The following is a 12,865-nucleotide window of genomic DNA, read 5'->3' on the forward strand; positions in this document are numbered from 1 at the left end:
GTCCCACATCCCTGCATGGAGCCTGCTTCTCCCTCTGCCTGTGTCTCTGCCTCTCTCTCTCTGTGTCTCTATAAATAAATAAAATCTTTAAAAAAAAAAATTTAGGGATCCCTGGGTGGCGCAGCGGTTTGGCGCCTGCCTTTGGCCCAGGGCGCGATCCTGGAGACCCGGGATCGAATCCCACGTCGGGCTCCCGGCGCATGGAGCCTGCTTCTCCCTCTGCCTGTGTCTCTGCCTCTCTCTCTCTCTGTGACTATCATGAATAAATAAATTAAATCTTTAAAAAAAAAAATTTAAAAAGTTAGTGGAAAAAATAAATAAAAAATAAAAAGTTAAGTGGGATATAATAAGTTTTGTTGATAAAATTACTTTGACATATGGAGATTGATTTTCATTTAGTTTTGAAAATTAACTTAAAAGGCAGTTTCCAAAAAGGATGTTCTGAAATGATTTCTGATTTGGAATTATCATTATAATAAAATTTGTTTTCAAGGTAGCTCCTTAAGAGGAACCACAGTGATTTGGGTAAACAAGTTAAGCTTCCTTACTTTATGGCCCCACAGGCCATATTGAGCACCTACTGTGTGCACAACACTCTTGATTTGGTCCTTCAGGAGAATATAAATATATATACCACATGACCAGAGTGGTTCCCAACTATAGAATGGGGTATTGGTAACTACTTACCTAAATGGGTTTTCAAAAGCTACAGTGTGGGGAAACATCTGGTACATGGTAGGCACTTAAAACTGTTTGGGTTCTCTTCTCCTTTGAAGTAACACATAATTTCCTCGTGTTTCACTCTAAAAAGCCTGGTGGCAAAGGGAAGCGTCTCCCTGAAGTTTACTGCATTGTGAGCCGCCTGGGATGCTTCAGCCTCTTTTCAAAGGTAAGGACTTGGGTCTCAGAGAAGGGAGGAAGGGAAGGCAAGGCAGAGCCCAGGAGGACACAGGAAACACCTTGACTCCTGGTACTTTTATAATCGTATCCTAACATTTTCCTTCCCACTTCCTCTCCACATCACCTCCTCTGTCCTTTTATCATTAGTACCCTCAGTGAAAGCTGAGGAAGGTCAGGGACCAGAAGCAGCTGGTGGGGGGAGAGTCAAAATAATTGCAGAGGACAGAAGGGGCAGAGGATCTTTCCAGAATATTCCTCGTGTTTTCCTTTCTTCTAAGCATCAACTTTTCTCATATTCGCTTTTGCATGACAAAAAGGCCACTATGATGGATGGTTGTATAAATGTCTGTGTACATATGTGTTGTTAGTGTGAGATATTTATTATCGTGGTCATACTCTTAATGTATCAAAATCTTTATATAATTTGGCCCTCTTTTTGGGAAGATGAGCCAATGTATCAAGCCCTAGGAATTGCCATACTGAATTGTCTAATCCACCCCACTATTCTGGGTGGATAGAAAAGAGCTAATTACTAATGTGTATGATGATAATCTCAAAAATTTTAGATACAATCCAACATTAATTTCTTACATTAACCAGACATGAATATCTAATCCATAAATTGATTTTTTTTTTTTATTCATTCATAAGAGACCCACAGAGAGAGATAGGCAGAGACATAGGCAGAGGGAGAAGCAGGCTCCGTGTGGGGAGCCCGATGTGGGACTGGATCCCGGGTTTCTAGGATCATACCCCGGGGCTGACAGCAGCACTAAACTGCTAAGCCACCGGGGCTGCCCCATAAATTGATTTTAAATTATTTTTGAGCATACACTTTCAGTCTGAGCTTTCTTTCGGAGAATTGAAGTCCTATGTCTACTGTCCATGGATGGCCAGCACTTCCTAAAAGCATTCTAAAACATGTCCACCTCCTGTCCACCCCACTACCCTCTGAGTAAGCCTGACTCATACTGATCTACTATAACCTCTTGCCTTGGTAGAACTTGTACTTCTGTGTAAGTCTGTTAAAAATAAAGAATAGCATCAATGTATCTGTGTTCTTGCCTTCACTCCACTGAGTTGGTAAGCCTTTTATGTGGAAGTTGGCCATTTACAGGCTCTAGGACAGTTCTGTATTGCTGCTCACCTGGGTCTCTCCTAGGAGGTTGTTGGTGTTGTTGAAGATTTTATTTATTAGAGTACCTAGGTGTCTCAGTCAGTTAGGTGTCTGCCTTTGGCTCAGGTCATGATCTCAGGGTCCTAGGATCGAGCCCTGCATCAGACTCCCTGCTTAGTGTGTAGCCTTCTTGTCCCTTTCCCTCTACCCCTCACCCTGCTCATGCACTTTCTCTCTCTCTCTCAAATAAAATCTATTTTATTTTTTTTTAAATCTATTTTAAAAACAGTTATTGTTTTAGCCATTTTTTAAAAATATTTTACTTATTTATTCATGAGAGACACAGAGAGAGAAAGAGGCAGAGACACAGGCAGAGGGAGAAGCAGGCTCCATGCAGGGAGCCCGGCGTGGGACTCGATTCCAGGTCTCAGGATCACACCCTGGGCTGAAGGTGGCGCTGAACTGCTGAGCCACCTGGGCTGCCCTATTTTAGCCATTTTTTAAGACTTTATTTTTAAGTCTCTCTATACCCAACATGGGACTCAAACTCACAACCCCAAGATCAACCCCAAGGTCAAGAGTTGCACACTCTACCAACTGAGCCAGCAAGGCACTCCTTCCTATTTTAGCCATTTCTGAAAGATTTTATTTATTTATTTTTTGAGAGAGAGCGAGAAAGCGAGAGTGTGAGTGTAAATAAGCAGCGGGGAGAGGCAGAGGGAGAAGCAGACTTCCCCGCTGAGCAGGGATCCTGATGTGGGACCCAATCCCAGGACCCTGGGATCATGACCCATGGGCAGACAGTTAACTGACTGAGCATGCAGGCATCCTATTTTAGCCATTTTTAAGTATACAGTTGATTAACATGTTCATTTGCATTGTATGTCATCTGTCACCATCATCCAGCTCCAGAATCTTTTTTTTTTTTTTAAGATTTTATTTATTTATTCATGAGAAAACAGAGAGAGAGAGGCAGAGACAAGGCAGAGGGAGAAGCAGGCTCCATGCAGGGAGCCCAGTGTGGAACTTGATCCTGGGACTCCGGGATCACACCCTGAGCTGAAGGTGGACACTTAACCGCTGAGCCACCCAGGCCTCCCTCCAGAATCTTTTGATACCCCTGAACTAAAACTCTGCCACGCTAAACACTAAGTCACCATTCCCCTCTCCCCTGAACCTCTGGCAATCACCATTCTACTGTCTGTCTCAATGAATCTGATTACTGCAGGATCTCATGTAAATGGAATCTAATTTTTATCCTTTTGTGAACGGCTTGTATCACTTAGCATCCATACTCCATCCAAGGTTCATCCATATTGGAGCATGTGTCAGAATTTCTTTCCTTTTTTTTTTAAAAAAAAGATTTATTTATTTATTTGTTTGTTTATTTATTTATTTATTTATTTATTTATTTATTTATTTATGATAGAGAGAGAGGGGGGGGGGGCAGAGACACAGGAGGAAGGAGAAGCAGGCTCCATGTCAGGAGCCTGACGTGGGACTCAATCCTGGGACTCCAGGATCATGCCCTGGGCCAAAGGCAGGCGCCAAACCGCTGAGCCACCCAGGGATCCCCCCCCCCTTTTTTTTAAAGATTTATTTATTTATTTATTTATTTATTTATTTATTTATGATAGACATAGAGAGAGAGGCAGAGACACAGGAGGAGGGAGAAGCATCTTTTTTAAGGCTGGATAGCATGGTATTGTTTGTATATGTCATATTTTCTTTATCTGTTTTTCTAGATGGATGATTGTGTTGTTTCCACGTTTTAGTTATTGTGAATTATGGTACTATGAACATGGCCATTCAGATATCTGAGTCCCTGCTTTCAAATCTTTGGGCTATGTACCCATAAGTGTGGAATTACTGGATCATACGGTAATTCTATATTTAATTTTTTTTTGAGGAACTACCACATATATAATCTTTTTAATTTTAATAATATATTTCATTTAACCCATAAATTCAAAATATTATTTCAACATATAATTCAATATAGTCCTTGATATTTTATATTCTTAATTTTGTATTCTGAAATCTGAGTATTTTATAAAACATCTCAAATCAAACTAGCCATATTCCTTTTTTTTTTAATTTATTTATTTATTCATGAGAGACAGAAAGAGAGGCAGAGACACAGGCAGAGGGAGAAACAGGCTTCCTGCAGGGAGGCCAGTGTGTGCCTTGATCTCAGATCCCAGGATCACACCCTCTGCTGAAGTCAGATGCTCAACCACTGAGCCACCCAGGCATCCCCAGACTAGCCATATTTCAAAGGTTCAGTATGTACATGTGGTATTATAAATAGTATTTCTACGGGTGCTTGGGTGGCTCAGTCAGTTAAGCCTCTGCTCAGGTCATGATCACAGAGCCCCCAATTGAGCCCTGCATCCATTGGGCTCTCTGTTCAGTGGGGAGCCTGCTTCTCCCTCTCCTCCCTGCTTGCTCTCTGTCACTATCTCTGTTTCTCTATATATATATCAATAAATAAAATCTTGGGACACCTGGGTGGCTCAGTGGTTGAGTGTCTGCCTTTGGCTCAGGGCATAATCCCGAAGTCCTGGGATCGAGTCCTACATTGGACTCCCGGCATGGAGCCTGCTTCTCCCTCTGCCTATGTCTCTGCCTCTCTGTCTCTTATGAATAAATAAATAATATCTTTAAAAATAATAAATAAAATCTTTAAAAAATAATAATAATAAAATAAAATCTAGGATTCAGTGGCTTTTAACATATCCACACAGTTGTGTAATCATCCCCACATTTATAGGGCATTTTTATGACTCTGAAAGCAACCCCTGTACCCAAGAGCACTCCCTTCCAAGCCCTAGTAAACTATCAGTCTACTTTTGATGACTATGGATTTGCCTATTCTGAATATTTTATCCAAGTGGAATCATAATAAGTGGTCTTTTGTGGCTGTTGTCTTTGACTTAGCCTAATTTGAATATATGTGCTGCCTAAGCAAGCACTGACTTAGCCTTATCTTTTCAATGTTCATCCATGTTATAGCATGAATCAGTGTTTCATTCCTCTTTACAGCTAATTATGGCATATAATGGAATATCACATTTTGCTTATCTATTCATCAGTTGATGGACATCCTGCCTCGAGTCTCTAGTTCCTTTTTGACTATCATGAATAATTCTGCTATGAACATTAATGCACAATCTTTGTTCTTGTTTTTTTTTTAAGATTTATTTATTTTATTTATTTATTTTTTAAGATTTATTTATTTTAGAGAGAGAGAGTGTACAGTACGGAGGGCAGAGGGAGAAGGAGAGAAAATCTCAAACAGATTCTATGTCGAGTGCAGAGGCTGACATGGGGCTCAATCTCACAACCCTGAGATCGTAACTTGAGCCAAAATCAAGAGTCAGGCAGTTAAGTGATGGCCCCACCCAAGCACCCCAATGTACTAGTTTTTGTGTGAACATGTTTTCATTCCTGTTGGGTAAATACCAGAAATATAATTGCTAAGACATATGGAAGCACTATGTTTAACCTTTTAAGGTACTGCCAGATTGCTTAGCAAATGGGCTTCACTAGTTCACGTTCCCACCAGCAGTGCATGCGGGTTCCGGTTTTTCCACTTCCATGCCAACACATGCTACTGTCTGTCATTTGGTTTTAGCCATCTTAATGGCTATAAAGTGGTGTTTCATTGTGATTTCAGTTTGCATTTTCCTAATGGCTATCCCCCAGAGAAATTTTAACTCCACAGTTACACTGTAGATCTTCTTATATATTGTGGGCCTGTAAAGGACTACAAACCATTATAATATTTATTTTTTCTAGCACCACACCCAAGAACCAGTTTTTATCCCCTTGGGGGCAATATTACTGCCAATGAGAATGCATATATTAGCCCAGTAAGTTACATGGCCAAACCCAAAGTCCAGAGGGTCAAGGAACTTCAGTGGGAAGAACTGTAAAGGCACATGGCAAAGGAGTGGGCACATAGAGAAGAGATTTGAGGCAATGACATAGAGGAGGAAAGACACATTAAGTTTGGCCTGATGAGGACAGCAGGGCTTTCCCATAATTCTTCAGTCCCTGTGGCAGGCCCACTTCATCAAGAACAGAGCAGTACCTTGGTGTCCTGACTTGTTGCTTTTGTGCCCCTTGCAGATATTGGATGAGGTGGAGAAACGGCGAGGCATCTCTCCTGCCCTGGTGCAGCCCCTCATGAGGAGTGTCATGGAAGCTCCTTTCCCAGCACTGGGCAAAACCATCGTTGTCAAGAACTTCTTGCCAGGATCAGGAACTGAGGTAAGCCAACAGACTCCTATTGTCTCTTAGAGGAGAGAATGGCCCAGACCAAGTGGGCTGTCACATCACTGAATGTGACATTAGACATTGTAAAATCCACCCTAAGTCCTGTCCATCCATTCCACGATTCAGTCACAGAGAGCAACCCCCAGAGCTATGCCATGGCAGCACATGGTGTTTCTTTGCATGGCATTGGCCTTACAGTTAGGGACCTGCATTGAACATCCTTAGCTTCTCTTACTAGCCCATTACATTCATAGATTGTATTGGAACCTATTTACCTTTTTGGTCTCTGTCACCTCTTATAATTTCATAATGTAAAACAGATTATTTTCAGGGAAGACAAGCTTAGGTACTACTTTTGATTCACCTGTTTAGGACTTTGAGGTACACCTCCTTCCTTGACTGGATTGGAATTTAATGCAGGACTTTTTTTTCATCTTTCCCATTCCCTTTATATGGCTCTGTGGATATCACTAGGCAGATCCCATTCAGCCTCGAGTCTCTAGTTCCAAGAGCCCTTGAAAAAGCAGGTCACTTCTGGAGACAGGAGAAGGATAAGAATAAGTGGGGTATTCTGGAATAATTCAATTTCCCAGAACAGAAAGAAGTGTTCTCCATGTTGCTGGGGAACCCTACACTATCCTTATGCCAGATGCAGATGGCTTGGCCATGGAGATGTTGACATTATTGAGCCCCACTATGTGTACAGCACTGGGCAGGTGCCATACTTGGAGTAAATCACCACTCTCTGCTCACTGTGAAGGAGCCAGCTATTTATAGAGAAAAACACACATGTGAGCAGTGACTTGAGATAAATTCGAGAACATTTCAGCAAGTACAGAATGAGAAGATGTGCCCACTAAGTGTGCAAGCTGTAAGACACATCCTAAGGGAAGGATTGGTATGAGGTGGGGTTTATTGAGAAATGCCTTCTAGAGGAGATGAATCTTGAAAGTGCTGCCTGGATCTGTTGGTCCTTCTGTGTGATCCTGTGACTCCATTCCAGCAGGTGATATTCCTGGTGAGGCAGAGACACTTTTCTATGGGACTCTAAGTGATAGGACATCAACCATAATGAAACTCCTGGGGAGGGGGGCAGTCCCAACACATCACTATCAGGCAGAGCTTCCAAGCTTTGGGGCCCAGGGCCATTGGTCCTGCCATCCCGTCTCCCCAGCTCCATCTGAACTTTCCTTACCCTCCACTGTGAGACAAAGTTCCTACCAAGTGTACCTGCCCCCGCCCCCCAGGCTCCTAGAAGCTTTCTTCTCACCAATCACTTTGGCCTTCCCTGTTTTCTTTCCCTTTTCTCCTGAGGACCTCAGAGCCACAGGCCTGGGGTGCGGCCCCTCCTCATGGCTGTCCTATTCTCTGGCAGGTGATTGAACTGTGCCGCCCCCTGGACTCCAGGCTGGAACATGTAGACTTTGAGTCCCTCTTCTCCTCTCTCAGCGTCCGCCACCTGCTCTGTGTTTTCGCCTCCCTGCTTCTGGAGAGGAGGGTCATCTTCATCGCAGACAAGCTCAGGTACCAACCTTGGCCACTTCTGCTAAAGTGTCTGCCTGACAGTCTTAAACTGTCTAGATTGTGCAGGGCAGGTGACTGCCTGGGACTACAAAGGAAGCACCTCTTAAGGGAAGAGGGCAGGTAAGCGGGCTGCAAGGCCTGGAGGTTTAGGAGGCACACGAGTTCTGTAAAGCACAGGTAAGCCTGTGCTTCTGTGCACTACTTATCTGATATTCTGGCCGCCTTTCATTCATCCTGCTGTGTGCTAGGCACTCTGCTGTGCACTAAAGGGATGAGAGTAAAAGAGCAGAGCTGTACTCAAGAGTTTTCGGTCCCGGTGGGCCGGAGGTTGGGGGGTGGAGGGCAGAGAAGGGAGCAGGGCACCGGGTACTATGCTGTAAAGGCTTACTGGAGCAGTGTGTTCTAGAACCAAGGAGGGCTCTCATTCAGAGGAGGCCAGTTTGGGCTGAGTCCTAAGACTAAGAGCAAGTAGAAAGCACACTCCAGGCTGAGATACACAGGCAAGGATAAGGGGGCTGAGCATGTCACCTTCAGAACCTGGAAAGCCATTCACGGTGGCTAAGCAGAGTGGCAGGCAGAGCAGGAGGCAAGGAGCCAAGGTTCACAGAGGGTTGCAGGGCCATGCTTCAGCACAGATGGATCCCAAAGGCAGCCCTTCCTCTCAGTGTTGAAATAAGTTACATAGAACCACACACACCTGCTCATGGTTTGGTAGGATGCCCCCCATGTCCAAAGGGTCACATTCAATGATTTGCAAAGCCCAAATCAGAGAAGAGCCAGAGGGGATGCAGATAGGCATTGGAGTGAATGAACTTTAAAAAGAAAAAGAATTCCTGGCTTTTTCATCACTTCACAATACTGAACCAGAGCCTTCTTTGCTTCGGAACTTCTTTGCTTCGGAAGCAGCACAGGTGGTGACTGCCACTCCAGGAAGGGCTGAGATGTGGGGTCTGGCCATAGATAGACCTGACAACCAGGGAAAGCAGATGAGGCCAACCAAGGAGTCCATCTGGAAAGAAGAAATACCAAAAACACAAAAGTAGAAGAACTCTGGTTTGGAGAGGAAATATGACTCCCAAATCTGGAAAACACAGGGAAGGAAGAAGAACAGGGAAAGAAGAACAGAAAGGACAGAAGGTATGAATGTGGAGCTCATCAGGAACGTGGTAGGAAATGGAATCCAGTCCTCTCCTCCCACTCCAGCCCATCTGGTCATCTTAGTAATACTTCTCTTTGGACAGCAGCCATTTGGCTATTCCCAGCTTGCTCCCAGTCCAGTTTTTAGCGAGCTATTCACTTTTACTGTCATGCTTATTGCACTCCCTGTGCACTGGGGTCTGCTGCGGAAGCAGGCCGACTCTCAGCCTGCAGCTGGTGCTGGGCACTGGGGAATTCAGACTGGAGAGTTCTAAGGTTGGAGCTCTGGAAGCTAAAGATGAGTAATAACCCTTCAGTGACCGGGGGTCGGATTTCATCTAGGAGCTGTCTGTATTCTCTGGAAGCCCTCACTTTGTCCCCCGGAAGTAGAATTCTCAGGCTCAACCCGGGGGAGGGGAATGCAGTGGATCTCAGAAAGGCCCACGCAAGAAGTAAAGGCCAGCCATGTAAACCTGCTGCCCGCCCAGACTGGAGAGAGGGCCGAACAGTCCCACAAGGAGCTTGCTTCCTGTGTTGAAGATGGGAAGCTTGGGAAGGTGCAGCCTGAGAGAATGTCTAGGAAGATGGGCATGGCTGGAGAGGAGCATGCCCTCTCCTGGCTTCCCTCCCTGGCAAAGTATCCAAGTATCATCTATTTTTCTTGTCAAAGTACAATGAGAGAGAAGGTGGGAACAGAAAGGGTCAAAGACAGATGCATCCTCTAAGGACACCAGAGGGGACGAGTCAGGCTTCGGGTGCTGAGACACCAGGAAACACTCGTTACAAAGATGTCTGGGAAGGGACCACCTCTCCCTCCTGCCTGGACAGATTTCTGGGTTGATGGGCTGAAGCCCCTCCCCCAGAGCTGCTCTAACAGGAGACAAAGGAAAGTGAAGAAACTGCCGTCCCAGTGAATGGACTGTGCCCAGTGGTGGCTGCATCTGGGTTAGCTCTCCCAGCCCCTCCCCTCCTGTCCTAGGGCAACTTTATTGGGGGGTCATCAATGTTGTCTGACTGGAGGGGACTTCGGAGTGTCTCTCCTCGCCCCACCTTCCATGATGCCTGATATTCTACTCTTAGAGATTGAGTCCCTTGGAACAGCAGATGCCCACGAGCAGGGGTAAAATGCTGGCTGTGGCTGCTGCACAGACAGGGCTAACTTCGGTTCTCTCCTTGGGTCCAGAGCCAGGCCACAGTGCAGTTAACTACTCTGTGTGTGTGTGTGTGTGTGTGTGTGTGTGTGTGTGTGTTTATAGCTTTCAGACTTGCACATTCATCTCTCATCACAAAGGACGCAGGGGCTGAGGGTGCTCCTAGGAGGAAGGAGGATGCCTGAATGTCCTCAGTGGTGGGCGCTGGGGCTCCTCATTTATGAAACCAGGGCTCATCTGCATTCAGGCCCCTCATCACTGAGACTTGCTATGGCTCCTGTGTCACCTTGTCCCCAAAGGCAGCCCGTGCTCTTCTTGTGACAGATGGCTCAAAGGGTTCTCTCTTGCCCAGTACATTCTCTTTCCATCCAGTAAGCATTCCAGGCAGACCTGAAGAGGTGGAAAAATAAATTAATAAAAGGCCCACAGAGTGAAGGCAGGAAAAGAAAGAAACAGCATGAGCAAGCCTGCCGACAGTAACAACATGGCCACCACAAGGTGGACTGGAATGTCACCTCTGGGCCAGGCTCTCGGAAGGGTTTGACTCGTGTTTTTTCAGGCTCCTGACAACTCAGTCAGAAAGCATCTATTGTTAGGAAACTAAGGAGCACACAGAGGTTAAGTCACTTTGCTCTGATCAGCCAGTGGTTGGTGGGAGACTTGGGACACAGGCAGCCTGGCTCCAGAGAAGATGAGAAGGGAGGAGGAGGAGCACCACCCCACGTGGTGGGGGTGGGTGGGTGAAGGGCAGTGCCTGTGACCCCTTTAACAGAATACATAAGGAAAGTCTTTTTTAAAACATGCCATTGAGGGCAGCCCTGGTGGCGCAGCGGTTTGGCGCCGCCTGCAGTCTGGGGTGTGATCCTGGAGACCTGGGATCAAGTCCCACATCAGGCTCCCTGCATGGAGCCTGCTTCTCCCTCTGCCTCTCTCTCTCTCTCTGTGTGTCTCTATGAATAAATAAATAAAATCTTAAAAAAGTAAAACAATAAAACATGCCATTGAGACCCTATTTGTGCTTGGCGGGCAGGCTTGTATTGTGTACTGAAGAAGCCAAGACCTCCATGCTTTTCTCCCCAGAACCTCCCTCCCTTATGGCCTTCAGCTGGGACCCAGTTAGTCAAGTGGAGCTGGGCCACCCCACAGTCTTTCCAAGCTCTGAAATTCTCCAACTCCATGGGCCAGAGTGCCCCGGGCCTCTGATAACGGAGGAAGAACCTGCTAATGGCCCCATTCCTGACCCACGACCCACCTCCTCAGGCATCCTGTGCTTTCCAGAGTGTCCCAGGGGACGACTTGGGGGATGACCACCTCATGTGCCCATCTGTACAATGGGGGAGAGGACTATCTAATTCCTGCAGGACCCCTCCAACTCAAATGCTGTGTGATGCCATGAACATGCTGTTGAGGGAAAGTCAGTGCTAACACCCCACATCTCCCCATGCTTCCCAGGCTCACTCTTCTCCTGGCCTCATCTGGTTCAGTAAAAATCACCTGTGCAGCCTGTCCCTGCTACTGTGGCCTCCCTTAGAGTGGTTCTAATCCTGGACTCTTCAGAGCTGGTGTGATGCCCCAGTAACTGTGCATGCTCCTTTAATGCCCCTCTACATGTGACTTGGGTTAGAGTTAAATACCATGTTGTGAGTCCTTTCCAGGATTCCCAGGCCTGCCTCTAGGCTATGCTCAGAAATCGGGATGCCTCTGCACCTCCTTTTGCAGCCTACACTCTGTACTTCTGGAGGCCTCAGGGTTGGGGCTCTCTGACCTTTAATTGTAACCCCTTCCCTGATAGGGTAGTCTGGCTCACCTGTAAGAAAGTGACACAGGGGCAGCCCAGGTGGCTCAGCGGTTTAGCGCCACCTTCAGTCCAGGGCGTGATCCCAGAGACCCGGGATGGAGTCCCATGTCAGGCTCCAGTCCCTGCATGGAGCCTGCTTCTCCCTCTGCCTGTGTCTCTGCCTCTGGGTGTGTGTGTGTGTGTGTGTCTATGAGTGAATAAATAAAATCTTAAAAAAGAAAAAAAAGTAACATGGCTGGAGCTCAGTCAGTGAAGCATGTGACTCTTGATCTTAGGGTTGTAAGTTTGAGCCCCACGTTAGTGTAGAGATTACTTAAAATCTTAAAAAAAAACAAAAAAAAAAACAAAGTGATATTGCTGGTGATCAAAGCACAGAAACTCCACCATAGAACATCATGAGTGAAAAAGCCAGAACCCATCTTCCCTCTTCCAGCCTGCTCTGCTTACTGGGGTGTCCCTCCAGGAGGAATCTCCATCCACCTAATGCTGTCTGATTTACCGGCAAAGAGCCAGAAGGAATTGAAGGGAAGGGTTCTTTGGCTAGACCATGACAAACTAGAGCTTGGGGGACAGTGGCTGGCTGCAAGTCGTCTGAGCTGGGAAAGCCTACCAAGAGAGACTTCCGCATATGCTCCCATGGGGGCTTTCATCCTCATCACCAGGCACAGTACTGCACATGGCATGTGTGATCCTATTTCCAGCCCTGTTCAGCTAGAAGTGAAAACAAGCCTCCACAGTCTTCTAATTCTCCCCAACCTTTGTGAGACTGCAGAACACATGAGTGCAGGACATGCCACGAGCTCAGTGAGTGGCCGCATGGCAGCCATTGTGGACGTGAGCCTGCATTTGTGGACGTGAGCCGGCATTTGGCCTGTGGTTCCCCCACTCCCACCCCTTGCTAGTCAGTCTGCCCACTGCAAGAGGAAGTAGCTGGGACTTGTGGCAAATACTGAATGA

At 46.2% G+C, this 12,865-nt stretch overlaps 1 protein-coding gene across 22 annotated transcripts in view; it reads left to right on the plus strand.

Annotated features, from left to right (window-relative positions):
• Nucleotides 1-12,865, plus strand: part of DENND2A (DENN domain containing 2A) — a 106,550-nt gene that overhangs the window by 71,984 nt on the left and 21,701 nt on the right. For all 22 annotated transcript variants that reach the window (XR_012002441.1, XR_012002442.1, XM_072762866.1 and 19 more), the window contains 3 exons: nucleotides 812-889; nucleotides 6,152-6,292; nucleotides 7,674-7,822. Coding sequence is in view for 20 of the 22 variants with exons in the window: in XM_072762866.1 (XP_072618967.1) it covers nucleotides 812-889; nucleotides 6,152-6,292; nucleotides 7,674-7,822 (368 nt within the window). In the remaining 2 variants the exon portion in view is untranslated. The remainder of the gene's footprint in view (nucleotides 1-811; nucleotides 890-6,151; nucleotides 6,293-7,673; nucleotides 7,823-12,865) is intronic.

Source organism: Vulpes vulpes, chromosome 7 (assembly GCF_048418805.1).
Source record: "Vulpes vulpes isolate BD-2025 chromosome 7, VulVul3, whole genome shotgun sequence".
Taxonomy (NCBI): Eukaryota; Metazoa; Chordata; class Mammalia; order Carnivora; family Canidae; genus Vulpes; species Vulpes vulpes.